Below are 27,970 nucleotides of genomic sequence, written 5' to 3' on the forward strand. Positions count from 1 at the left end.
TAGTAAAGGCAAGGGTTTTGTAGAGCTGGGATGTCAAACTCGATTTCATTGAGGGCTGCATCAGGGTTTTGCTTGACCTCGTGGGGTCGGGGTGGGCATTGCCAGGGGATGTGGCAGTATGACATCACTCGTGTTGGCAGCGCCTGTGGCCCTACTGCTTTGCCGTGTCTCTGTTTTCGTTGGCAGAGGGCAGCAGGAGGCTGTTGTGGCCAAAAATGAAGCCTGGAGCAGCCATGTGTGCCCCTCCCAAGCTTCGTTTTTGCTGGCAGAGGCACGGCCGGCCCCTCGCTGTTTCCAGGGTGGTCCCGTGGGCCAGATCTAAGCACCCCGCACGCTTGACCTTGAGCTTGAGACCTCTGTTGTAGAGGAATTGGGATCGGCTTAATCTCACTGATGTCTCTTGCCTTCAGTTCCACTGCAGAATCCAAGAGTACCGTCAGCATCCTGGACGACATCGGCAGCATGTTTGATGATCTTGCTGACCAGCTAGATGCCATGTTGGAATGAGAGCTGGAGAACAGTCCGGGCCAACCTCAGGATCTGCCTTGGGCACAAGGGCACAATCACCTCCATGAAGATCTTCCCTCCTCCATTTTTTGAGGTTTGCACAAAGAAGACAAGGTTACCTCAGGATTGTGTTGAAACAAACTGAGATGCTTGAGAAAGGCTTTCCTCGGGACCTGTTCTGCAAAGCGAAGAGAGGAACAACATTTGGGTTTCTTCTCCCATCCCTTCCAAACACCCGTTTGACCTTAGAGATCACAGCCTGACTGCAGTTCTCCTGCTGCAGCGGAGTCGGAGGTCAGGGCAGCCTGGATGGGCAGCGCTTCCATGGCAATGGGAGAAAGTGAGCTTCACACTTTCTTCAGCACAGCTTTCCAGGTGAAGCTCCTCCATCCACTCCAAAGTGGCTTTCCCCCTCCTATAGAAGTACAGATTCCTTTCCCCTCTCTCCAGATTCAGTCCTGAGCTGTTACTGTCCCAATACACTATCAAAGTATGTGGCACAAAATAAGTATTAGTCTTCTCCGGTTCTTCATGTTTTCCGTTTGGGGTGAAATCTTGTCTTAGCAATGACTATTTTGCCTTCTGTGTTGGGTGTTTCTGGACTGCATACCGTGTTTCCTTCTATGCCCAGCTCATGCGACCATCTGCCACCACTGGAAACGCTGGTAGAGGCAGCCATGGAAGGAAGGCCTGGGGGAACCTGTGAGTCGGGGTGGGAGTGGGGTGGGGGAACCTTCAGCAAGCTGCATGCTTCGTTTCTTTGTCCTGAAGGTGTTTGTCTTCTCCTGGTGATGATGAAGCTGTGACTGTAAGAAGTTTCGTTTTGTTAACACGTTTCCCTTTGAGATACAAGCTCTTTTTTCTGTTGGTTTGCCTTGGAAAGCATTGTTCCTGGCAAAAGCTGTTCAAAAAGCTTTGGTATGTTTGCATGATCGATAAAAGTGTTGAAATACAAAAAGAAGAAAAAAAAACCTTGGGTGGTGGGTGGGTGGGGTAAAAGCATCCTGGCCAAAATCTCCTTGTACATAAGCCCACAGGTGGCTTCTACGGCTGCCAAAGATGGATGGCAGATCTTTCTCTCTCTCTCTCTCTCTCTTTATTTTTTTTAACCCCTCTCTCTCTCGAGGCAGTTCTGAGCCCAGGGACTTGCCCGGCACTTTCTATTGCTCTAAGGCACTTCTGTCCCAAAGAGTTCGCCACCGATTGAACCGTTTAGCCTTCTTAACCTGCCACAACCATTGGGAGCATGGCTTGGAGAAGACATCGTTGACCAGACACTGGGCAGAGAGACAATAAACCATCTCCGTGTTCTGGAAACCGAGGGCCAGGGTGGTTCTGTGAGGTTTAATAGAAGAGAGGAGGCGTCTCTTGGTATTGCACCTGCCGTTTCGGAAGTGGCAATCAAAGGAGGCTCAGCCGGGGCTGAATGGAATGTAACCATTGGCTAGAAATGTCTTGTGCTTTTGGCTCGTGGCTGACACTCGAGCCGCAGCTCTTGCCCTGATTGATCCTGCGAGGGATCTGCCGGCAATCAGTTAGGAAAGGGCTTCCTTGAGAGGAGGAATTCTTCCCAGAAAGGGGCCTCTCCCAAGAGGATCCCAGTGTTTGCAGGCCCAAAGGTTGCTGGTTTGCAACTGTAAAATGTGCGCCAAAGTTTATTCTTATGAACCTTCTCCATCTTCCGGATAGGTTGGGCAGAATTGCTGCTTTTTGTGACTCCCCAGGCAGTGAAAGCACCACCACTTGGTATCGTGGCCAGTTCATTTTCTATTTTCATCCGCCAACTTGAGGCTTCTTAGAATGAGGAAACACCCTAGTGACGGGAGCTCTGTCAGTTCAGAGCTGTATCCTGTCCTCAGGTTTCCTTTGGTTTATTCCACTTGCGAATTGGAAGGGTCTTGATAGGGAAATAGGAGACCCTCGGCTGCAAGAGGAATGCTTGAATGTTGCAGTTAGGGAAGGACTGTGTCTGGCTCCCACTTCTGGCAGACGAGCTTCTCGAGATCTCCTGGCTTCGTCAAGTTGCATGGGAAGGCTTGGCTCGCCCTCTGGCCATGTTCTCAGTGAGCTGCTCCACATCAGCTTCCCTTGGTCTTCCTTCTTGTGGAATTAAAAAAAAACGTCCTGAAGGTTTTTGTTGTTGTTGTTGTTGTGTTGCGATGGAAAGAAACAGCATTTAACGAGGAAAGGTAGATCATTTTACTTGAACAATTTGCTGGGCTCTCTAAACCTTGTGCCCACAGGAGCATCCTCTGTTTTTTAAGGCTTTGGGGCAAGTGTCCAAGACACGTCCTTTGTCCAAGGTCAGTGGGAGCATTCTTAACCCTTTGACTGCTATTTCCAAATGACTCCTTTGCCTACAAAAGCTCCATCAAAGGAAATTTCCCCAAGTACTCAGAAGGAATTTTGCCAGTGCCTACTTATTTTTGACTCTTAGAATGCGTTTCCTAATCTCTAGCCTAAACTGGCTTTTAAATGTTTTCAGCTGGTTGTACTTCTCTCCCTCGTGCCGTTTTTGTACTTCAGAATAACTGTGGCCATATTTCATAAGTCATGCCTCTGAGACCAGAATCATCACTCGAATCATCGTCCTTTCCCATGGATGAAAGTACCGAGGTGCTAGCTAGCTTAAGGCTCTTTTCCCTGAACGTCTTTATCTTCCGGGAATGGAGAACTTACGGGGCGACAATCTCCACCTGGGAATCAATGGAGTTTCTTCGGAGGATGAGAGGGAAAATGCCATGGCTGAGAAAATGCCATGGCCGCCTCTCTTCGCACTCCTGCCTTCTGATTTGTAGGGCATCCGTTTTGATCATGGGATTGGAGCCCTCACCTTTCATCTCTCCTTCCTCTTACCTGGTGTAGCACTCCCTTGCTGCTGGGTTCTTGGTTCCCTGCACATTTCACTCCGCCGTGTTTTGGTTTTTGCTTTATCAAGTCATCTGGCAATAAAGGAAAACAAAAAGCAAGAGCTACCGTGTTCAGTGAGAACTTGGAGCTTTGTCTTGCAGACTCTCCTCAGACAACATGGCGTGGGTGGGGTTCTTGAGCAGGTGGCATCTCACCCTCTTATGGCTGTTTTCAGCCACGCGGAAAAATACCAGCGATAGGAACACCACTTGCGCGTGGGGCTACCACAGCTTCATCTTCTCTTAAAATATCAGTTCCGTCTTCTTGACTGGCAGCCCAACCTCCAAGATGGGACCCGTCCTTCACTTATGTGACATGCTGGGTTCCTTCCTCTTTGTCTATTCTTCCTGTCTCTCCATCTGGCAAAGGACTCCAGAACAAAGGCAATCTCCCTTCGGCTTGCTACACTCCCCACTCATGGATTTCAACCCATGGGCTTGGAGTAAGATCTCAGGAGAACTCTTCGTCATCTTCTGGTAGAGCTACGTTTTTTTGAGAGACATCATGGAGCTTTTTTCACCTTCAAAGAGTAGTGTTGAGTTGTGGTGCTGTTTCTTTTATTATTTCACTGGTAGAGCTCTCCTCCTGAGACAGCCGTGGAAGGAATGTTCTTATGCGTGCAGAGACTGACACAGCTTTTCCTTTGGAAGGTGATGAAAGGGATGAAGAGGAAAAAAAAAAAGCTATATAAAAAAAAGTATTTATTGGAAAAATAAACTATTTAAGTGGAGTTTCCCCCAGAGATAAATAACAAAAGAAGGAAAGGAGTTTAATATATATTAAAAAAAAAGATTTTAAAATATTATCAATTGTATATTGAACAGTTTTAAAATATAAGATTGAAAGAACTGGAGTTTAGCTTGACTATTAGACTTATAATAAGCTGTTTGTCTTGTGAGGTCATTTTTAAAAAAGTAGCACAATGTTTAAAAAGGTAATTTATCTTTTTCTTTTTTCAAAGCGTGCAAAACATTATGTTATATGGATTTTTTTTTTGCCATTTTCTTTTTACAGTTTTATTGAAAATCAAAGGATGTGCCTTGTTTTAAGAAGTTTTGTTTAATCTTACCTGAAAAGTGTGCATTCTTTTGTGTCTTTTTTAAGTTATCGGATGTACGTTTATATGCGCCTGTGTATGTATGTGAGTGTGTGTTGAAGTGCATGCGTGTGGAAATCACTAACATACGCCCAGCTCTATATTAATATACAAATGGGGGTCAAGTCCAGTTTAAGTACGGCTATTAAGCCCCAAACACCCTTTCTAGTTTCCTCGAGCTGCAGTTATTGAGAGCTAGAATGGCTGTGTGGATGCTCTCCCTGTTTCTTTTCTTGACTATGGTTAGTCTTTGCTGATATCCAAAATGTGTCTGGCACAACTTTGAAATTTCTTAATTAAAAATAAAAATAAAAAGGCAACATAAAAATAGTTGTTGTAAAGAGAAACAAAATGTATAAGAAACTATTCCAAGATTCTAATGCTGGATATATACATACTATATATAATATATATATATATATACACATTATATTTTTATTATTAAGTTATGGATACTGTATTGTATTCCCCTTCTGTCAAAGCTATGCATTTTCTGCTTCTAACCTTCTTTTCTTGCTGCACACATTCCACCAGTATTACTTATATTAATAGCTTTGTGGTGGTGTAATTTATTTATTTATTTATTTTTGCTGCTTCTTTTTAAAAAAAGAAGTTATCTGACTATCAATATTTAAAGACAAAAACGGGATAAGAAGCCCCTGCTAGTCTCTAATACAGATACATGACATTCACTGTTAAGGAATACTTTTATTGTTGAGGTCAGAAAAAAATAACCCACCTCGGAGGCACTGACTTTTTGGGGGGGGAAGGGGGGGCATGGTGGAGTCTGGCTGCTTTGGTGCTGAGGGAGTGACAGGTTCATGCTGCAGCTCGCAGTCCAGGCAAGCAGCTGTGTGGATGCATTTATGACCATCGGTGCTTAATAAAACGTCCAGATTATCTTGGCCCGCTCAACTTGTGTTTTGGCTCCAGCCGCAGGGGAGAAAACGCTTCCGTGGCATGATGGGAAAGGGCTGCTGGGTGCCAGCTGGAGCCATTGTGAAAGCGGCGCATCTTTATGTAACACAACCAGGAAGCCGGAACGTGCAACAATCCGTGAAGCCGATTCTTCTACATTTCCCACTTTTTTACATCGCACTGAGCAAGAATATTTGCACAGAGGAAAAAAGAAAACCCGCTTATTTGTGTCACTACAAATCTCCCACCGTAATTCAGGTTTTTTTTGGGGGGGGGGGGGCAATGCAACTAAGGGAGGCCTTTCCTCCCCTCCAAAGAAACTGGGCAGTGGTTGCCCTGTCATTGTCCCCTCAAATCCTACCTCGAAACATTGTCTCAGCATTTCTCAAGTTGGATGCAAAGACCATTTGGGTTTCGTGCTTCAAAGCGCAACCTTAGAAAGCAGCATTCTGGGAGATCAGAATGCCACACGTGATCCTTAGTTAGACCTGAGCAGCTGAAGAGAGAGGTCATAGGTGCCACTTTAGCTGGCCACAGGTGACCCCACATAGGCCCCTGCCAAGAGCATTCAGACTTTTGGGTGCTGCAAAATAAGCCCCTTGTGCTACATGCAAATAGCTTTGCAGGCAGCGGGATATTCACTGAGTAATGGCAACCCAGGACGTACTCATCACAGATTGGCCAGGGAGTATTTGAGTGGCCAAAATCTATGGAGGTCAGCCTCGATTTTTGGGGGGAGGGGGAGGGGCAGGATTGGGCCCTGAGGAGTTCTGTCCATCGGCTGAAAGGCTTCAGGTTCGTCAATGAGTCATGCTGGCCTAAAACAATGGTCCAATTTTATTAGTAAGGAAGAAATAATCCAAATCTATATCACAATTTTAAAAACAGTAGAAAATGTCCGTAGAAACACAACCGTCGGCTCGCCTGCTTTTCCCAGGGAGCCCGTGATGATGGGATGCTCTGAAGAAGGACGGGGGGGAGGGGGGAGAAGTGGGGGGGGGGGAAGGTTTAGGAGACCTGATAAGAAGGCTGGACTGGGGACATAGAAATCGTACCGGGTTTTTACATGACAGGACAATGGGTTTTATCCCCGGCTGTGGCCACAAATGAAGGAGCATAGCAAATAATTTAAATACCGGGAGGGAGGGATGGAGAGAGGCGGCTCTGGCAGCTCATGCAGACCGATCCAAATCAGCTTCGTAGGAAAACCTGCTCTTGGAGACGATCCCCTGACGAGAGAGTAAAGCCTTTGTTGCTACCGCTTGCAGCTGGGCCAGGGTCCACCGACTTCGGCGCTCTCCCAGGAAGAGCCAGACCAGGAGCTGCAGCTGGAGTGGCGCATTGGGTGAGGGTGTGGGGGGGGGGTGTTGCTCCTCCCTGGGAAGGCGCTGCTGCTGCTGCTGCTGCGGAAGGGAGAGCGTGCTGAGGTATGTGGCCCAAAGCTCTTGCACAGCTGGCTGGGGAGTGGAAGGCCCACCGAGAAGGAACACAGCACATCTGGAGGGCGCTTGGAGTGTAGGGAGTCAGCCGGCGTGTATTTGGCAGCGGGGCGTCCAAAGCGGGTCCTAGCAGGTCCAAACCTGTCAGGGAGAGAAATGTCAGCAGAGCATAAACTCCCTCACTGAGCAGGGCAGAGCTTCTAGACCTCAGCAACTTTAAGTTCTGACCGAGGCTTCCCAAGAGCAGGAAGCAAACTCCTTCTCCCGACAAAAACCCCTTTTATTCATTGACTGTGAATTCTGCTCACTCAGATCCAGCAAAGTCTTTCGAGGGAGGATTTACGGTCACTGACCTTATCTGGCTTGGAGAGCTGCCAGGCCGATATCTGCAAAACTTGGCAAGGACTCTCGGAGAGTCACGAACCAATTAAGAGAACTAATTGTCTCCTGCAAACTCCACTCCCCTTTCGCTCCTCTTTTATTTCCTCTGGGAGGGGCCATTCATCCTCCACCTGTGGCCTTACTCCCAAGTCGACCCCTGTTCTTTAGCTCTTCCCTTCATCTGGCAACCCTGCGCATGCGCACACTGGGAACAGGCTCCAGCTGTTCTTCTGCCTCACTGATCTCTGACTCTGATAACTGTCAGATGGCTCTGGCCCCCTCTCTGCCTCCGACACAGAGCCCTCATCAGAGCCTTCTCCAGACTCTAGGACTGGCCCAGGTCCCTCCCCAACCTCCTCACTGTCTGAATCTGCTGCCAGCTCTCCTGGCCGCTGGTGAGCCATAACACTTTAAGACGCCTGGACTTCATCATAGCCTCCAAAAGTCTGCCAGAAGGCACAGACTTGTGACTCGGTCACATTTTGTGCCAAACTAAAGCTCTTCCTAAAGAGGTGATGAACCCACTCCACTGCTTCCTCCTCCTCCTCCTCCTCCTCCTCGACTCCTTGTGCAGCATAAACACATCTAACTAGGGCTGCTGATGTAGAAAGAAAACTAGCTCTTCCTGGTCTGGTGCTTCCAGGAAAATAGTGACTGGGCTGGTGTTGGGATAACCCAGCTGGAGGAAACTAGGAAGCCAGCTGCAAAAGCTGCTCTGAACCAACTAGAAATTAGATTAACAGAGTTGGAAGGGATAGTTGGACTGGATGACTTCTAGGTCATCTAGTCCAACCCCCACCCAAGCAGGAGACCCTAGACCATTTCTGACAGATGGCTGTCCAGTCTCTTCTTGAAAGCCTCCAGGGATGAAGCCCCCACAACCTCCGAAGGCAACTTCTGTTCCATCGGTTGATTGTTATCATTGTCAGAAAATTTCTCCTTATTTCCAGGTTGAATCTCTCCTTGATCAGTTTCCATCCATTGTTCTTTGTCTGGCCTTCAGGTGCTTTGGAGAATAGCTTGATCCCCTTCCTCCTCTCTGTAGCAGCAACTCAAATACTGGAAGACTGCTATCCTGTCTCCCCTGGTCCTTCTCTTCACTAGAGAGGGGTTTCTTCCTCTTGCTGAGATCCCCCCACCCCCCAAGGAAATACCTTGACGGTGCTGTCGACAGCCCCAGAGAACAAACGGCCCCTTGAGACGGCCAGCGCTGTGACGCTGCCTTGGTGGCGCAGGAGTGTCTGGGTGCAGATCATGTTGTCCATACTCCATACCTGGAGGCAGAGAACAAGCCAAGATAGTGATGGGGGTGGATCACCATAGCTGACGGTATGTGCCTAGATTTAGGCAGATAATGGTGTTGAGCCCTGGATCCCATTTTCTGCCTAACTCCACGCCATACACAAACTTTGCGCCTCCACGTTTCATGTGGGGCCAGGGTGTGCATCAATACAGCGGAAGGACTTCCAAAACTCACCCCCCCCCCTTCAATTGGGGTATTTGGGCAAAGGCTGCTAACGTTCTGAAACTGCATCAGGCATTTGGAAGGTTAAGAGTGCAATACTAGGTAGCAGTAGACGTTTCTCTGTCAGAGCGCAAAGAGGAAATATCTGCTGTGAACTCTGTGTGGAGTCAGGAAGGGCATCCAGCCAGTAAATGCTCAGCTCCAATTCTGTTGCCTTGACCCCTCCCCAAAGCGAGGGATTACAGGGGTGTAAAAAGAAAAAAAAAAGAGGAGACACCATGGCTTCCACTGGCCTTTCCTTCTCTCAGGGTTTGGAGCAAAGAGACCCTCGGGTTGAATTTTTGTCCATCAGAAGAGTCCCCTCATGGTGGGAATGCCCTACGTGATCCCAAAAACTTCTTACAAAATTGTACTTGGGAATGTGTTGCAAGGGGGAACCACTAGAATACAGGGGGGTGGGGGGAGAATAATCATACTGTACACACACGTAACATGCAAATAATTGAAATGAAACGAAATCCATTTTAGTTCTTTTTCTGCTTGCCTGTACAGTTATTTTTTTAAAAAAAACCTGTTTGGGCCTAGCCTAACTTTGAAGAAATCAGTTCCAACAGGACAGTCAATTTAATTTCAATTTAATTTGATTTATAGACAGTGGCCAGAAAGAGCTCCCTCTGTTCTTCTGCAATACCATTCGTTCCGAAGGTTTTGGAGATGAGCAAGGGGACACACACACACACACTCCCTCCCTCCCTCAAGGAGCAGAGGGTGCTGTAGGTAGAGCCAGGCAGCTGAAGAGACCTTGGGCTGGGATTCAGGGACCAGGAGCCCAGCTGCCTGCTTCCTAAGAGAGTTCATCCAATTCTAATCGACACTGAAAGATCCGTTAGGAAGTCCCCCGCTTGCCAGCGCCCCCTTTTCCCCCCATGGTCTTCCTCTGCGCCCCTCGCCCTGCCCCCACGTACCCGCAACGACCGATCATACGAGGCGCTGAAGACTTTGGTTTGGTCTGGCGTAGAGATGACTGCCAGAGCGTACACGGTGCCCACGTGTCCAGTGAGGGTGCGAACCTGCTCTTTCGACTCAATATCCCACACCTGGTTCAAAGGGGAGCAAAGTCCGAGTGTTACCTTCCCATCGTTTCCCCCCTTTGGATCCTGGGGGCTCCAGCCACCCTGTCTGCTTGCCGGATCTCAGAGGCTCTGGGGAGGGCTGAAAGGGGCTGCAAAGGGGCCCCACTGCCCCCTTCCTCCTGGGCTTCGCTCATCCTTACGTGAATGAGATTTTCGTAAGTGCCACAGACGATGTGATGGTTGGTGACCGCAATGGAGTAGACGCTCCCCCCAGATGTCTGCAGGACATGGACACATTCCAGGTTCCGGATGTCCCAGATCTGGAGCAGAGGAGAGAAAAGAGCTGGTGGAATCTCCTTCCCAGGCTGCCAAGAGAAGCGGCGGCAGGTGGAGGAGCCTCTGAGAGCAACACCTACCTTAATGGTTTGGTAGGAGCCGCTGTACAGGTGATTCTGGGATGCCACAAGCGCCCGGACCCAGTGGTTAAGGCCTGTCAGCTCCTTCTTCAGTTTCAGCTCAGTGCCGACAATGTCCCAGACCTGATGGGCAGAAGGACAGCCAGGATCAGTGATGGGAGACGGTCCAATCCAGCATCCTGCTCAAACGCAGGACCTCCAACCAGCTTCCTATGCCTGGTTCCATACCAGGTGTGGGAAACTCAGGCTCAGACTCTCAAGGGTTCCCGCAGTTCTCTCCAGGGAGGAAGCCTGGAAAGAGGAGCCATGCTTGGGGCAGCGGTTGGAGCCCATCTCTTTTTACACAGGTCTACATTGCTATTCCACTTTTTCATCCAGCCCTGTGAGTGAGGCTGAGCCAGTCATGCGTCAAAACACTGAAGGTCTTTTCTCACAGGTGCTGGAAGAGGAGAACATTTTTTTTCCTTTTAACAATCTTGTAATCCCTTGCCTAAGGGTGGAGTCAGGAGCTGAACATTTACTTGCCGGATGCCCTTCCTGACACCTGTGCGGAGTTTGCAGCAGATATTTTCTCTTTAATCCAGTGAGAGAAATATCTCTTGCTACCTAGGATCAAACTCATAACCTCCTGATTGTGGGGCGAGAGCTCTACCTCTAGGCCACCACCAAAAGCAACTTATTAGCATAATAATTGTGCTCTTTAGGTGTGCAAGAATCCAACGTTCGGTGGCCATGATGCCTGGGGAATTCTGGAGAACAGGTGGATTATTAGGCCGAGATGTTCCTTTCCTCTCAGCTCAGGGGGGGAAGATCTTTATCCTTGCAACAATCCTGCAATGGGTAATCCTAGACAAGTAGGAGAAGCAATCAATGACTAGGGGAAACGGGGAAGGGTTCAACAAGCGAAGAGAACGAATAATGCAGCAGGCCTGAACGCCAGATAAAAGTAGCAGGATACGGAAGGGAAAGGGAGGAGGAAAAAGCAAGGCCAGCTCTCTGGGATCAAGGAAACCCAAAATGAATCGAGAATAATCAACAGAGAGAAGGAAGCAAATCTAAGTGGACAAACCTATTAGACTGGGAAAAGAAAAGATCTGGGAATGGAAGGAAAGGACCAAAAAGGTTTCTGTTTTCCCCTGCTCCTCTGCAACAGAAAATGGTACCTTAATAGCCTTCAGGGAGCCACTGAAAAGCATGTTGTGCGAGGAGACAAGAGTGCACACGGGATTGTCGTGTGCACGGATGGTGTTGACCTTCTGCAAGGTCTGAATATCCCAAACCTGTCAAAAGTCAAAAAGGACACAGACTGTAAGTGGTGTAAGCGGCTTTACTCCACATAGCACAAGAGCAGGGATGTCCCAACTTGGCAACATCAAGAATTGCGGACTTCAATTCCCAGAATTCCCCAGCACAGCTGGCTGAGGAATTCTGGGAGTTGAAGTCCGAAAGTCTTAAAGTTGCCAAGTTTGGGGACTCCTGCACAAGAGAATGATCAGTGGCTTCCTTATCTCCCCCTCCTGGAGGAAGCCAAAGCAGGTCCCCCCCCCCCCCCCCGCCTTCCAAAATCAACCACTTACAATAATGGTGCAATCAGCTGAGCCGCTATACAGTTTGTTCCTGGCCAAAAGAAACAAAAGGAAATCAGAGAGCTGGAAGACATTCGTTGACACCATTTTTTTCCCCCTCAAAAGACGATGAAAAAAGCATGCATAGGTAAAAACTTCCCTCGGAAAAATGCAGACTGAAACTTCTGTTGTAAAACTGAGCAACTAGAAGAGTTTCCATTATTCAACGAATGGCACACATCCCAAATCCCTTGAAAAACTAGAATAACAGAGTTGGAATGGACCTTGAGATCATCTAGTCCAACCCCATGCTCAAGCAGGAGAACCTATATCCGTGATGGCGAACCTGTCGGCCTGTTTCGCTTGCTTGCTATCGGCTGCCATAGAAACGGGGAGGGTGGGGGCGTGGTGTTTGGGATGGGAATAAATGGTACAGGAGTGATATGGAAAAGGGGAGTTTTCTTCTCACCATCTTCTGCGCATGCTGGTGGCCAGTGTTTGGACCTGGTCAAGGCCAACTATCCTGCATACCAACATGACGATGCCTTTTGGAGATGCGCCCCACATGACAGCTAAGGGAGTTGCAGATTGGACACTGGGGTGGGGGTCGTTGGAGGGAGGGGGATGGGTTATCATTTGATATGTACTTGTTTGCGCCTTCCTGGCTCAGATCTTGCTTTCCTTTCGCTGCTATCTTTTCATAACCAGTAAAAGTATTTTAATTCCACGAACAATGGAGTTAGGAGTTTTCTTTCTTGGTTATTGAAGGAGGCACGCCTATGGCACGTGTGCCAGATGTAGCACGCAGAGCCATCTCTCTGGGCACCCCAGCCTTTGCCCATTGCTCTTCCGGGTTCTGGCGCACATGTGGAACAAGCTGGTCTTCGCGCATGTGGAAGCGCGGAAACCTTAAGAGCAGCTCCCTGACGCGCATGCCAGAAACCAGAAGACCATGCGACCGGCGCACATGTGCACACCTGAAACTAGAAGCTCAGCTTCCCAGCGTGTGCATGTGCCCCGTGGAACTGCTCTTTGGGTCTCTGGTACTCCAGTTTTGGCCCTTGGTGCCCAAATGGTTTGCCAACACTGCCCTAAATCATTTCAGACAAGTGGCTGTCAGTCTCATCTTAAAAACCTCCAGTGATGAAGCACCCACAATTTCTAAGCTCTTCCACTGGTCGACTGTTCGTCAGGAAATTTCTCCTTAGTTCTAAGTTGACTCTCTCCTTAGTTAGTTTCTATCCATTGCTTCTTGTCCTGCCTTTTGGTGCTTTGGAAAATAGGTCGACTTCTTCTTTGCAACAGCTCCTCAAATATTGGAAGACTGCTTTCATGTCTCCTCTGGTCCTTCTTTTTGCTACACTAGGCATTCTCGATTCCTGCAGCCGTTCTTCATATGTCTCAGCCTACAGTCCCCTAATCCTCTTTGTTGCTCTTTATTGCACTCTTTCCAGAGTCTCAACACCTTTTTTATACTGTGGCAATCAAAACTGGCTGCGATATTCCATGTGTGGGCTTTACCAAGGCATCATGAAAATGGTGCAAACCGTTCAGTTCGTCTTGATTCTATCGCTCTGTTAAACCAAAAATATGCAAAGCCACACACATCCACCTGCAGGAGTTCGGTTTGAATCTAACTTTCAGAAATCAGGTTTTAATTCACATTGTCATTTGGAAAACAAGGCATTTACGCCATTATTGAAAACAAAGCCAGGATTCACACAACTTCTTTTTTAATGAGGAGCAGCTTGTTGAGTTTAAGAAAACAAGGAGCAGAAGTAAAATCTAGCTACCAGTCATTGATTTTATATCAGTGTGTTGTCTCCTTGGCAGCTTGCCATGGGTGGACTTCAATTCCCAAAATTCCCCAGCCAACTGGCTGGGAAATTCTGGGAGTTGAAGTCCACCCATCAGCAAGCTGCCAAGGAAGGGAAACTGCTTTATACAGCAGAGCAGCGGAAGGCAACGAGGCTGGTGGGTGACTCACCCCTGGATGCAGAGCGCCAGGACAATCCCATCGTGACCTTCCAGGGTCTTTTGGCACTTGTAAGTGGTACAGGTATCCCACACCTAGCGGGAAAGAAGAGATCACATGACTGGACTCAAGGGCCACCAGACCCAGGGCAGGAAGTCAGAGCGTGTGCCAGGGCTGGGAAGGCAGGAAGCACCTGGCCTGTCTCGTGTCCACCTGCTTTCCTCTCTTCCGATCAAAGAAAGGAAACAGGTGGGCAGGTTGGAGAGCTGGAACGCAAAGAAGTGCAGCTCCCAGCAGTTGCCCTGATGGCACAGAGGCCAGGAAGGGAGGCTGGAGATGTGTCTCGGAGAGCAGCCTTCTATGTTTACCCCTTTCTCTCAAATCTGGAGGGGGCTACGGCCAAATGCCCACTTCTAGGGCTTGTTGTAACCCAGCTCCCGAACATGACAAGCCCTCTGTTGTTAAATCAGTGATTCCTTTATTAGGAATGCCAGCAAAAAGTTTCTCTCTCACTGCAGGCTAACAAGTCCGGCCGGCCGGGAGATGAATAACTGTCTGCCATATCAATTCATCTCAGCCCTCTGCCTTTTATCCCCAGAGCTAGGGCGGGGCTTCACTAGCAGCAGTGGCTCCTCCATCTCAAGGACCGGCCCACAGATTTCCACTGCTCTCCTCTCCTTTGCCTTGTGCGCATCAGGCATTGGACTCAGCTGTTCCTCCTCTTCCTCATCAGCCACCTCCAGACTTGGGGGCTATTGACTCTCCATCTGAGGGCTGACTGACTGCCAAGGCTCTGTCTCTGCCTCTCTCTCTTTGCCAGCCCCATTCCCTCTTCCCCCTTGGAGCTCTCAGGTTGCCTTGATGCCGACCCTGATTCCCACGCCTCCTCCTCCTCCTCCTCCTCTGATTCGGCTGCTGGAGGGGCCGGCAACCGACAGGCCACAACATGGTCTTGGTGAGGAGGAGGAGGAGGAGGAGGAGGAGGAGGAGGAGGAGGAGGAGGAGGAGGAGGAGGAGGAGAAAGCAGTGTTCAGCCTTCTCTTCCAAAGAGGGGGTGAGAAGGCCGAAAGGGACACAGCACCTTGCCTAGCATGGTTCCTTCACAACGGACAGCCTCTTTGGGGAATTTCCAAGTCATCTCTCACTGTTGTGAATACCAGTTGCCACAATATGAGCTTTCAGCCCTAAATTACATCAAGATCCAAGGTGAGAGGACAGCAGAAAAGTCCATGCATGGAGCATCCCAAAAGAGTTGATAAACAAGGGTTCCCTCATCATTCGGGCCCCCAATTATGACATACGTCACTTTAATTCTGAACAAACTGCTGGTTTTAAAAGCAGGCGTTGCCTAGCTAACTCTACAGCAACTGATGTTCAAATCTGAAAGGTTTTTTTAAAACAAATTTTCTCTTTGTTGCAAGCTGCTGGGTCTGAGTAGGGCAGGCTACGCCTTGCACTGCTCTTCCACGCAGGAGTTTAAAAGGCCCTTCCTCTGACTCTTTCTCCCTCCCTTGCTCATTTGGTAAAGGAAACTGGTGGGCTAACGAAAAATCCTCTTAAGGGAAGTTCTACTCCTTACAATTCTTGGCAACACAATAGAAGTGGTTTGATATTTAAGAGCACTGGTGGCGCAGCGGTTAGAATGCAGAATTGCAGGGTGACTCTATCGACTGCCAGGAGTTCGATCCTGACCGGCTTAAGGTTGACTCAGCCTTCCATCCTTCCAAGGTCGGTAAAATGAAGACTCAGATTGTTGGGGGCAAGAGGCTGACCCTGTAAACTGTTCAGAGTGTGCTGTAAAGCAATATGAAGCATTTAAGCGCTATTGCTATATTGCTTTTTTTTCTGGGATTCTTTTTTTCAGCTTTGTCTACAGCCTTGGATTTCTAAGTGGTCTCCTATCCAAGTGTTAGCACTACTTAGATGTTTCATGATCGGCCAGGGTCATCTAAACTGCAGCCAATCCAAACAATGAAATGCTTTTAACCGCTCTGGCCTGGGTATTCCGCCCCCTCCTCCCCCTACCCCAATGATTGCCAGGACTCCGTATTTGTGGACCAAACAGAAGTTTCTGGGAAGGCCAAAGACTCTTCTTTCCCCACATGTGCTCTGGGTTGAGAATACAGATCACATGTACAACAGCAATCCAGTCAGGTGTCAGAACTGCCTCCTCACTGTCAGCCTGCAATGAATCCTGGGGGCAGCCTTGAAGGCAGGGCGAAGGCTTGGGGGGAAAGTAAACTGTGAGAACAACTCTCTGTTGTTTCTCTGGGAGAAGAAGGATGACAGGTAGAGTGACGGTTTCCAAAACGTCTCTTTTAAACTTGATTGGCCAATGAGAGATACAGACAATGGGAAGGCACTAAGGGGGGAGAATTGACAAACGAACTTTAGTTCTGCCTTTGCACTATTACAATTTCTAGTACTCTTCTAGTACCGACTTATACCATGTTTCCCAAAAATAAGACAGTGTCTTACTTTCTCTTCACCCCAAAATAAGCGCTTGGCCTTATTTTCAGGGAGGCTTTATTATTTTTGAGGTGCAGGAGGTGGCGAGCATGGTCACTTCATGGCTGCTGCTGTGTTGCAATATTTTTGGGGAGGACTTATTACCTCGGAAGGATGGAAGGCTGAGTCAACCTTGAGCCTGGTGAGATTCGAACGGCTGAATTGCAGTCAGCCGGCGGTCAGCAAAAAGTAGCCTGCATTACTACACTCTAACCACTGTGCCACAGAAGATATACCTTTCTCAATCAATGGAGAAGTAAGGATCATTTTTACTTAGAAGCCCAAGTTGAGACAGGTCTGACTGACACCTGGTTGAGAGCGAGAAGATGTGCCCTTGGAGTCTGTGGAGTACCCCATGCAAAGGCTAAAGTAAGAACAAGCGCCTTGCCTTGATGGTTTTGTCAGAAGAGCCACTGAAGAGCAAGTCACCAATGGAGTAGACGCAGAGGCACCAGACGGGGCCCTGGTGGCCAACAAAAGTGCCTTTGCACTTGAAAATCTGCTGCGGGTCGTAGGCTGAAAAGGGGGGAAAAGAAAGCGTGTTAATGTACAAGCAGCCACAGCCCAAACCCTGAGTCTTGGACTACCGTATTTTTTGGAGTATAAGATGCTCCGAAGTATAATACACATATTCTCCCCTTATTAGAGAGATTGCCAGGGAGGGCAGACAATTTTTATCTAGGCTTTCTCCTCCAGGACACTAACCTGGTTACCACGTATGCAGTGGCAAAGTTCTGTGTTGCTGCAATGTCCACGAGAAAAAAAAAATGGCTACAGAAGTATTGTTGTCATCTTGTACCAATTATCTGGACATATCTCTAACAATCTTTGGACCATTGTATTTACTCCTATACTTAACAGCGTTGCACCCAGGTAAACCAGGGAGTGACCCGAACAATCTGAGAACAAGTATGTTATTTTCCACTTTTAACATCAATACTTTTTAATTATATCTTAATGTCAGTACTTTTTAACATATGGTAAAAACTAATGTGTATTGCTGGTCTTTGACCATAATAAAGATTTACTTACTTACCCCTCTCTTTCCCCCCTCCTCCTCCCTCCTCCTCCTTCTTATCCTCTCTCCTACTCTTAATTCTCCACCCTTACTTCCTCTGCTTTACCCTTTCTTCCTTTTCCCTCCTCATCTCATCAAGCATCTGACTTTTGACCACGTGGATGCTGCAAAGGTCATCACTTAAGTCACTTCTTTTGGTGCTGTAGGTAACTTTGAACGGTCACTAAATCAACTGTTGTAAGTTGGGAACTACCTGTATTCAATTAGATCCAAGACTCTCATCAGGACAGGAAGACAAAAATGCCTCTAGAACACGGGTGTCAAACTCACAGCGTCACATTGCTGTCATGTGACATTGTGTGATGTTTTTCCCATTCGCAGAGCTGGGGTGGGCCCGTGATGTATTTGGCCTGCGAATCGCCAGTTTGAGTCCCTTGCTCTAGAAGGGCTGCTGGTCCTGTTGATGACCCTTTAAGGTGCTCCTTGACAGAGGATCAAATTACCAGAAGAACTGCCTCTTCCCAATTACATCTGCCCATCCCACTGGGAACTCCACCTTTTACAATCCAGGTGGACTGCATTTTCTGCTCCGGCCCTTCCCCCCCTCCTCCCAGGTGTGGTTAGCCCCATCTCTGCCAGCTTTTTGGAAAGCTTTTAAAACATACTTTTTTCACCAGCCTTGGAGATCCCAAAGTGGCTGCATGAGGTTAAGTCAGGGGTGTCCAAACTTGGGAACTTTTAAGACTTGTGGACTTCAACTCCCAGAATTCCCCAGCCAGCCATGCTGGGGAATTCTAGGAGTTGAAGTCCACAAGTCTTAAAGTTCCCAAGTTTGGACACCCCTGGGTTAAGTGATGCATGTTTGTTTGTTCTGCTTTCTTAGAATTATGTTTATTTTCTTTCTTGGGATTACCGTATATTTTACAGAGTATAAGACGCACCAAGATTTTGAAGTGGCAAATTTAAAAAAAATTTTTTTTGCACTCTGCAAACCTCCCAAACTCTCTGCACACCACATTTTTTGTTAAAAACGGGGCATGCAGAAAGTTTGAGAGGCCTGCAAAGTGTTCTGGGGGGGGAGGGGGGAGCAAAAAAGGCCCGCTTTTCGCTCGTTTTTGCCCGGCCCAACCCCCGAGAGCACTTTGCAGGCCTCCCAAACCCTCTGCACGTCCATTTTTTTGAAGGGGGGGGGGGCGTTTCAAGCGGCCAAAAATGCTGTGTTCTGTGCATAAGATGCACTCAGATTTTCACCCTCTTTCTTGGGGGGGGAGGGGAAAGGTGAGTCTTATATGCTGAAAAATAAGTTATGTTTATTTTATGCTTATTTCATTTATCTTTTGACTGTTTTTAATGTCCTGTGGAGTTTTCGACTCTTTGTTATGTTGTACGTCATCAGAGCTTGTGAAATGGGTGACTATGTGAACATGCTAAATAAATGAATAACCCTAAACCAGGTGGCCCCTGAATCGGAGCTGGAAGCCTTGCTTTGTTTGAAAAGGAAGTAAGAGCAGGGCAGGCAGAATAATCCAGATTTTAAAAAATGGAGGATCCCAGAGTCAGTGAAAATTCTATTTTCAAACAAAATACTTGTGTGAAAAGAGCTGTTTAAGCTGCTTTGAATTTACTACCAAGCAGTTTCAGCAAGTGACTCATACACCCCCACCAGCGAAAGAAAAGGTGGCCAGAAACAAAAGTATGATCAACTTATGGTTAAATAAGTGGAAGGAAAGGTCAATCATACCCTCTGAAACAATAATTCTTTGAATTATTTTCCAGTCTTTTAGATGAAGGAAAACACTGGAAAACTGGAAGAAGTTGCACAATCTTATCTTAGCCTCAGCTGATTCAGTGAAATTATTTATTTTGCTCGCTATGTTTTCCAACACAAAGATGTTCTTACTGAAGAGGAAGAAAAAACCCACCAAAACCCAAATGTCTACGTAGTTCTCAGTCTGAAAGCAGAACTTCCGAGTCAGTCATTAGCAGTTTTACATGGTAAAGAAGAAAAGCTTCTCTACCCCCAGAAACCCAGAAGGTCAAGGAGAAAGGACAGGTAAAATACTCACAGCCCAAAATCCCCATGTTCAGCCGGGCATTGATATGAGACAGTTCATCCTGCAGAGAGAAAGAAGGCACAGGATAAAGGCCAATTTCATTGTATTTAAGTACAATGACAATAAAGATTATACTTATAAAAAGTGGGGGGGAAATGCTAATTGTGGACTGAGGCACGGCAGGAGTAAAATTACAGGTGAGGTCCTCTGCTCTGCTTGACAGGTGAAGGACAAAGTAAGCTCTATTGTCATTTTTTACTGTGAGCACATGAGCCCACATTAAAAATGAAATTCAGTTGCCCGCTCTCAAAAGAAAGTATATATATCTACCCATACACATATCCGGGGAACTTGTGCTCAAGAAAATGGTGCTAAAGGCGGGATCGCTGGAATGCCACCCCGAGAACCCATCAGAGAAAATAAATAAGCAAGGGCAACAACGGAAAGGAGGGAGGACGAGGAGGGAAAGGAAGAAAGGGTAAAGCAGAGGAAGCAAGGAAGGGGAAGTAAGAGGAGGAGAGAGGGTAAGGAGGAGGAGGAGGAGAAGAGAGGAGGAGTGGCGCAAAGAGAGGGGAAGAAGAAAAGAAGAAGGAGAGGTGGAAAGAAGAAGGCAGAGAAGGGAGGCAGAGAAGACAGAAGGAGCAGGGTTGTTGCAAAATAAGATGGAGGCATGGAGTGGCAAGAAAGTGACCCAAAATGGATTCTCTATAAATCGTGATAAATGTTAATGGTTAATAGATAAATGTGAATAGTACATATGTATTTTTGTGAATGTATTTGGGAAAAAAAACTTTTTTCAAAAAAGAAAGAAATAAAACGGTGCTAGAACTATTAGTCCCAACTCGCACGTACTGGGGCTGCCTGTCAATCAGAAAATGAAGAATGCAGGAGTATTAAAGCTTAAAAGGCCCAGCTGGTCTACTAAATGCTGAGAAACGATTGTGTTAAGGGCCGAACTGAAGTCGAGAAGCAGGAGTCGGGTTTTGTGAGCCCCAAGCCACCGTAACGGAGAGCGAGTGCCCAGAGCACGAACAGTGACTGCCAGGGGCACTGGGCAAGGAGCACTTGGATCTGAAGTTGTTTTGTAAGCCACGGCTTCTGGGACCGTGCTACTGTTTGAACTATAATGTAGTGAACAAATGAAGAGCTGTATTCACACAGCAAATGAAATTCCAAAGCACCAGGGGGCAGGACAAGACACAATGGATGGAGAGAGAAGCAACCTGCAATTATGGAGAAACTTCCTAACAGTGAGGACAATTCACCAGTGGAACAGCCTGCCACCAGAAATCGTGGGTGCTTCATTACTGGAGGTTTTTAAGAAGAGACTGGACAGCCACTTGTCTGAAAGGGTATAGGGTCTCCTGCCTGAGCAGGGGGTCCAGTTGCCTCTTGAAAAAAGCATCTTTGGGAACCGAGGACCTCTTTCCTAAACTATATACAAGCACCTAATTGGACATTTATAGATAACTGGGAAATTGGGGGGCGGGGTGGGTGGGTGGGTGAACAATTATTTTGTATCGTTTGCGTGGGAAAACCTCAGATTCGGTTTATGCTGCTTCTGTAGCCGCCTAAGCTTCAGTAAAGAATACTCTTGGCAAAACCAAATGGCCAGGAATCTTTCTTTGCTAGATGACCGAGCGGGACGGTCAATACTCACGTTGAGCATGGAGGCATCTCGCCGGAACTCCATCAGATCTTCGCTCAGCTTGCTCTGGTTCTCATCCAGCACATCTGAACAACAAGAGTTAGGAAAAGGGGAGATATGATTTCTGGTTGCAAAGGCAAATAAATTGGCCTCACACCCAAACTAATCCCAATCCATTTTCGTCTCTTGCTCCGGAGACATTCTGCTGGAAGCTCTTGCAGTGCAAATAGCTCAGAGTCACCGTTTTGGTAGCAGGGGCAGCCTGTACATGTAGCAGATAAACGAATAACAGATTTCTTATCTTTTTCGGTCCCAATTCGGCCATTTATTATCATTTGGTTATGGAGCTTGGAGTAACCATCCAACCTTGCAGTTTTACTTTCTAGAGCCATGATGGCGAACCTGTGGCATGCAGAGCCTCTCTGCAGGCAGGTGAGCCGTGACCCCAGCTCAGCTCCAGCGCGCAGGCATGCCTGCCTCCCGCCGACCAGCTTTCGGGTCTCTACCGCGCATGCACAGGGGGACAGGGCGCATGAGTGATGCATGCGCATGTGCGAGGGTCAGGGGGTCACGCGTGCATGCATGGGGGATGGGGAATGTGGGGGGATGCAGCATGCCCCCACAGCCTGTTTTTGGTCCCGGGAGGCTGCTGGGAAGCCTACTAGGCACAAAACGGGCATGCAGGGGGATTGTACGCGCATGTGCGGGGGAGTGCACACATGTGCAGGGCAGAGGTGGGTTGCTGCTGGTTTTATTACAGGTTTGCTTTGCGCTGCGCATGTGTGCACAGTTCAATGTGCGCAGTTCAGAACAATTTACAGTTAACTGTGCAGGCGCACACACTACTGAACAACATGCGGCAGCGACAACCAGGGAACTGATTTGGGAGCATGGCCAGCTAGGTCACTGCCAGTTCTGCGATCCAGGCCTAAATGCCACTACCAACTGGTTCAGACCAACCGGGCCGAACTGGGAGCAACCCACGTCTGGTGCAGGCGTGTGAGGGGTGGTGTCGCATTGTATTATGGGTTGTGGCTTTTGGAACGCAACAACAAAAAGGTTACCCATCACTGTCCTAGAGTCTCAGTCTCTGCTCCCTTGAGCCTTGACGTCATTTTATCAGTACAAGAATATCTAAAAGAACTGAGTTAAGATTGGATGCTCCTTACACGGATCTCAGGGTCACTCGGGAAATGTTGTGCCCCAAGTCCTGCGCCCCCTGCTCTCGTTTCACCTCTCCAGGAAGCCTGGCCCTCTGCCCACCCGCAAGCAGCATCTCCACCTGGCCCCGTTAGGAGTCAGCCCCGCGGGGGCTCCTGCCCATAAGCTGCTCAAAGGAAACAACTCTCCAGCCTTGGGAGGGTCAGAAAACTCGACGTTCCTCCTGAAAAGGAAGCTGTTCAAAAGGTCCAGCTAGGATGATCAGCAACAGGACACACATTTGACTTTCTTGGCTATTCTGGAGCCCCCCAGTTAATTAATGAATTATTCCTCTCCCTCTTTCCATTTTGTGTATGAACAATTTTTGGTCCCTGGGAGCTGTGTCAGATTTTCTTTCTTACAGCGGGTGGGACTAGCTGGATCTTTTAAAAAAGCAGAAGGCGGATTCTCCCAAGAAACCACAACTCAGAGCAAAATGGATTGCTCCAGAATTGTATTGATTTATTTAGGCTCCTTTAGGTCGGTTTTTGAATCCTGGCAACTGCCCGGATGGGTCCCTGCAGTTTTCCTAGAAAAGTTATTGGAAATGGTTTGCCCTTGCCTCCTCTTCCTCCTTCATAGGGCTGAGACAGACTGGCTCGAGATCATCCAAGCAGCTTCATATCTAAGGTGGGACTAGAATTCTCAGCCTCCTGGTTTCTAGCCTGATGCCTTAAGCCCTGCACCAAACCACCTCCCAAGATACTATAGAAATGTATTAGGAGAAGGAGAAAGCAACTCTGGAAGGGGAGGGGATTAGGTGGGCCACCTAGGCAGAGCTACCTGCTTTCTTGTAGAGACTCACCAAATTTCAGTTCCAAATTCTTCTCCAGCTGGTCTATCTTCTCGGAAAGCTTGCCCAGCATGGAGCGCAGGAAGGCGATCTCCTGGTCCTTCTGAGCCATGGCCACTTGCATCTCATGGAAGCGATCATCCGTCTGCTGGAGGAACTCCTTCAGACCCTCAAATTTGCACATTTCCAGGTGAGTCTCGTAGGTATCCTGGTTTCCTATGAATGTACACCTGGCGGAGAGGAAGCAAGTTATTCAGGATGAGAAGCTCCTCTTCAAAACTGTGGTTTTACCTATTATGATCTGTGCTCACATCAGAGTGAGCTCTAATTTGTCCCACTGCGCTAGACATGGGATGCGACCCCCGGAAAATATGCTGCATCCTTCACTTAATCCTCCAAGGAAAGATTGAAGGCAAAGGAGATGCGGGCAGAAGAACATCAGGGCTTCAAAATCTAAGGGACTGGTCTGAATAAAACTCAGCAGCGCTTTTTCGTGCAGCTGTTGATAAAAACAAGGATCGCCAACGTCCGATGACAGATATGGCACAAAAAGGAGAACTGCACTAGAACAATTTTTCAGGCCAAGGTTTGCACCTGGCCTCTGAGCAACTCAGATCCACATTCGACAACTAGCTGATAGCAGGAATATCCAGACATACAACATGGCTAAATAATGCCCATTTTTTAAGACTGATGCTTAAAGCAAAATGGAGAGAAAAACAGTAGTCTTGCACATACTGCAATTGTACCAATGGGGCTGTTGGCCTCAGATATCTGAGAGATGCACTGTGCCATCTTCTCATATGCCCAAACTGAACCAATTCTATGAAGAGGCGCCTGCTTTGTGTTACCCGTTTTTGCCTCATTAAATTACAGCCCGTATAATAGATCACAATCACTTGTTCCTCGAGGTTCTATTTCACTGCAAGTTTCTATTCTTAAACTTATTATTTCTCATCTGGTATTTGCTGCTCTCAAAAATTGGGGTTCATTGAAATCCCAGCTGCTGCTTGTGGCAGAATATGAGAAAACATTTTGGACATTAGATTTCCAAGCCTGTCTGAAGACTTCAGACAAAAGGAAAGTAAGACTTCACAAGGCATTCCAAGGTTCTGTCAGTGAAGTCCTTTCTTCTGTCCTACTGGCAAGCCAGGCTTCCCCCAGTCAATGTTTGAACCTCATTTTTTCCCTTTTCTGATGCAGGACTTCGATTTTCTCCCTCTTAAATTTCATTCTGCTTGCTGTGCACTTCTGCTGAAGCTCGTCTAAAAATTTTGTTTTTCTTCTCTAAAAACTTAGCCATTCCTCTTAGTTTTGTGTCATCTTTAAGTTTAATATCCTTTCATCCAGGTTTTTAATAAAATGTTGAATGGTCCTGGGTGCAGGAAGGAATCCTGTGGTGATTCCTTACAGGATTTGGACTGGAGTATCTGCAGGTTTGTGGAAGAGCTTTTCTCCAGGCTGGAGAGTGAAAGGGATGTTGGGAGCAGAGTTGGTGTTAAAATAAAAGGATTCATACCAGTTCTCTGGGTGTGTTGCCTTCGTGCCACGCTCCGTGTCATCACAAACTCTTACCAACCCCAACTCTTTCTCCTTGGCCTTTTCTGCCCTTCCTTTTGTTTCTGACATAACCACCCCCACAAAAGAGGCCATTTTGTTGTTTTGAGTATTTCTCAACAAGCCTCAGCTTCTTCCAAGCTTCAGCATTTCTGGTAAAATCCTTATAGTTTCTAACAAATGTACCTTTTGTATCTTTGGGCTCTATGCTCCTCTTGCGGTTGCTACACATATTTCTTTTTTCTTTTCATCTGTTAGAAACTGTGTGTCTAACCACCCTGCTTTCTAGATGTCTCCCAAGGACAAGGTGGTCACTTCCTTCCAAGGTTCTAAGTCATCTTCACTTCTGTAACCACTTCTTCTCTACAATACAATAGCAGAGTTGGAAGGGACCTTGGAAGTCTTCTAGTCCATCCCCTGCCTAGGCAGGAAACCCTATACCATTTCAGATAAATGGCTATCCAACATCTTCTTAAAGACTTCCAGTGTTGGAGCACTCACAACTTCTGGAGGCAAGCTGTTCCATTGGTTAATACTCAATGTCAGAAAATTCTAAGTTGCTTCTCTCCTTGATTAGTTTCCACCCATTGCTTCTTGTCCTTCTGCTGCTTTGGAGAATAGCTTGACTCCCTCTTCTTTGTGGCAACCCCTGAGATATTGGAACAATGCTCTCATGTCTCCCCTAGTCCTTCTTTTCATGCAACTGTTCTTCATATGTTTTAGTCTCCAGTCCCCTAATCCTCTTTGTTGCTCTTCTCTGCACTCTTTCTAGAGTTTCCACATTGTTTTTACATCATGGCGACCAGAACTGAATGCAGTATTCCAAGTGTGGCCTCACCAAGGCATTATAAAGTAGTATTAACACTTCACGTGATCTTGATTCTATCCCTTTGTTGATGCAGCCTAGAACTGTGTTGGCTTTTTTGGCAGCTACTGCACACTGCTGGCTCCTATTTAAATGGTTGTCCACTAGGACTCCAAGATCCCTCTCACAGTTACTACTTCTCTGCTGCTAAAGACTTGGCCTAGGATAGCAGACCTAATCTTTATCTCTTGTTCTTTCACTGTCGGCAAATTGGTTCGGGATTCACTTCATCTCTAACTTTTTGGCAGAGGACGATTATCAGCAGATGTCAGAATTGTTGAAAATTCCCGTTGTTGCTTTGCTCATCTGACGCAAAAATACCCATCCATATTTTTTTGCCTTTCCAGGCAGCTTGTAATAACAATGATATCGTTTTAGTTTGACTCTATTTTTATTTCCACCCAGAATCTCTCAACGGGATTTCCATGATACAATTGTGAACTTGTGCACGGGCATTTTTTAATCGACAGCACAACGCTCCCCCCCCCCCTTCTGTTGACTTTGTTCTTCTTTCTAAAACGGATTCTTGGACTTCATTGATGACTTGAGTGATCCCTGCTTGCTTCCATGAAATTGAGCCAGGCGGCAACAGACGTCACCTAGAATGAGCCTGCTAAAAAGCAGCGTCAACCCTAAGGGTGTTTGGATTTTTCTGCTCTCTTCTTCTTCCTGTTCTCTGGCATTCCTATTCCTCTTTTTTGTTTTTTCCTGAGGAAGTTTATTTGTTGTATCCAAGAAGCTCTCATCTTCGTGGCGGCGCAGTGGTTGGAATGCAGTATTGCAGGCTAATTCTGCCGACTGCCAGCAGTTCGATCCTGACCGTCTCATGACCGTCTCAGACTTCCATCCTTCCAAGGTCAGTAAAATGAGGACCCAGATTGTTGCGGCCAATAGGCTGACTCTATAAAATCGCTTAGAGAGGGCTGTGAAGCATTATGCAGTGGAACGTAAGCCTAAGTGCTATTTCTATCTTTTCTGATGTGTGGCAGTGTTTCTTTCCTCAAGTCCCTTTTCCAATTAGCCTGCATTTCCATCAGGGCAGTTTGGGTTGTCGTTAGAGAGGGTTAGGGTTAGGATCGCCCTGAACTTCCTTGGCTGATTTCGCTGGTTGGAATCTCTCCAACACTCTTCCCCCACCAAACTTTCAAGCTAAAATCCTCTTTTGCTCTATTGTCACTTGTTGAATGAGCTTGCTCTCTTGGGAGCTGCCTTGCTTCCCTGGTGCTGCTTGTCTTTTCACTGACTGCAGCTGCTGAACTGCATATGTTTAGAGATAGAATGGGAGACATTAAACCAACGGTTTCCAACCTTTTCTTGGCCATGCATCTCTAAAATCCTGGTCCTCCCCTCCCCCGTGACACATCATTCTTTCTTTAATCAAAAAGTGAACTCTACTCATGTGGAGGAAGCCTAAAAGGCCATTAAATTGGTTTGAAGAAGTTTCAAATTGTCCCCATTAAAATTGCCCCCCTGTGGGGCCTGGGCCCCACATTGGAAACCACCGCATTAAACAGATATGCATCAAATTTATTATGATTAAAACAAAACCAGCTTCTTATTTGAAGGAGCGTTCTAGAGACTAGATATTGCAGAACAGCCTAGAGCAGGGATGTCAAACTTGTGGCCCGTGGGCCAGATGCTTCATGCACTGGCCACGCCTACATTATGTGACAGCGTGCCATCGTGAGTTTGACACCCCTGGACTAGAGCCAAGCATCACAGGGGCGGGGCCTGGGAAGCGACCCTTGGGGTGGGCAAAGAAGGCAAGACTCTCCCAGGAGGTTGTGGATCCCTACTTACCCATATTTGGAGTGAGGGCACTTGATGTGCTCACACTCCTTCAGATGTGCCTCCAGGTTCATCTTGAGCAACGGAGGGCAACTGGGATTGTTGGGGCAGCGCACTGGCCGGTAGTCACAGCTGCCTTCATGGTCCCTAGATACAAAAGGAGGGATGTCAGAAGATGAGTTTCTCTCTCTCTCTCTCTCTCTCTCTCTCACACACACACACACACACACACACACACACACCCCTTCACTGGATTACTATTCTTTGGCAAAGGGACCAGATATTTTTCTGCAGTGGCATCAGGGAAGCCCTCTGGACATCTCCCTCTTTAGATAACTTGAGGGCAGCTGGCCATTTCCAGAGTTGCCATAAAGCCCAGTTTGAGTTGGTGAGATTTGTACAAACACTTTGGGAGTGCACTCACACAAAATGGATGTTTCTGTCGGCAGGGTGAAAAACAAAAGCCACATTTTTACTGAAATGAAAATTGATGAGATGGGAAGAATCATCATCCTTCCCCCCACCCCAATAACTCTATCGTTCCACGATGCTTGGCTACAACCATCCAGCTTTTGTAGTCTTATGAGCTCTGGCTATGGAAATAGAGCTGTGGATTAGCTGGACGAAGAATCTGAGCCAGAAAAGGCTTCATTAATTTCACTAAAGTATCGATCACAGTTTTGCTAGCTCTGCAACAAAGGGGACTGAAATACGTCTACAGAGAAGTCCAGGTTTTGTTTCATCCTCTGCAGCTTCCTCTGCATCAACCCATGGATAAGCTGTCCCAAATTTCA

The 27,970-nt window shown here is 47.3% G+C and overlaps 2 protein-coding genes across 8 annotated transcripts in view; one reads left to right on the forward strand and one right to left on the reverse strand.

Annotated features, from left to right (window-relative positions):
- Nucleotides 1-4,251, forward strand: part of CASKIN1 (CASK interacting protein 1) — a 148,038-nt gene extending 143,787 nt beyond the window's left edge. For all 4 annotated transcript variants that reach the window (XM_081965356.1, XM_081965358.1, XM_081965357.1 and 1 more), the window contains one exon: nt 411-4,251. In XM_081965356.1, coding sequence (XP_081821482.1) covers nt 411-507 — 97 coding nt within the window. In that variant the 3' untranslated portion in view covers nt 508-4,251. The remainder of the gene's footprint in view (nt 1-410) is intronic.
- A 1,999-nt stretch (nt 4,252-6,250) lies between these two features.
- Nucleotides 6,251-27,970, reverse strand: part of TRAF7 (TNF receptor associated factor 7) — a 51,286-nt gene continuing 29,566 nt past the window's right edge. For all 4 annotated transcript variants that reach the window (XM_081965363.1, XM_081965362.1, XM_081965361.1 and 1 more), the window contains 13 exons: nt 27,189-27,323; nt 22,979-23,196; nt 20,986-21,059; nt 19,338-19,386; nt 16,642-16,769; nt 13,758-13,840; nt 11,783-11,822; nt 11,369-11,485; nt 10,206-10,328; nt 9,990-10,109; nt 9,682-9,813; nt 8,406-8,525; nt 6,251-7,011 (listed from right to left, as the gene is read on the reverse strand). In XM_081965363.1, the coding sequence (XP_081821489.1) occupies nt 6,997-7,011; nt 8,406-8,525; nt 9,682-9,813; nt 9,990-10,109; nt 10,206-10,328; nt 11,369-11,485; nt 11,783-11,822; nt 13,758-13,840; nt 16,642-16,769; nt 19,338-19,386; nt 20,986-21,059; nt 22,979-23,196; nt 27,189-27,323 (1,354 nt within the window). In that variant the 3' untranslated portion in view covers nt 6,251-6,996. The remainder of the gene's footprint in view (nt 7,012-8,405; nt 8,526-9,681; nt 9,814-9,989; nt 10,110-10,205; nt 10,329-11,368; nt 11,486-11,782; nt 11,823-13,757; nt 13,841-16,641; nt 16,770-19,337; nt 19,387-20,985; nt 21,060-22,978; nt 23,197-27,188; nt 27,324-27,970) is intronic.

The sequence above is a fragment of the Natrix helvetica genome (assembly GCF_964273705.1).
Source record: "Natrix helvetica genome assembly, chromosome: 13".
NCBI classification, from domain to species: Eukaryota; Metazoa; Chordata; class Lepidosauria; order Squamata; family Natricidae; genus Natrix; species Natrix helvetica.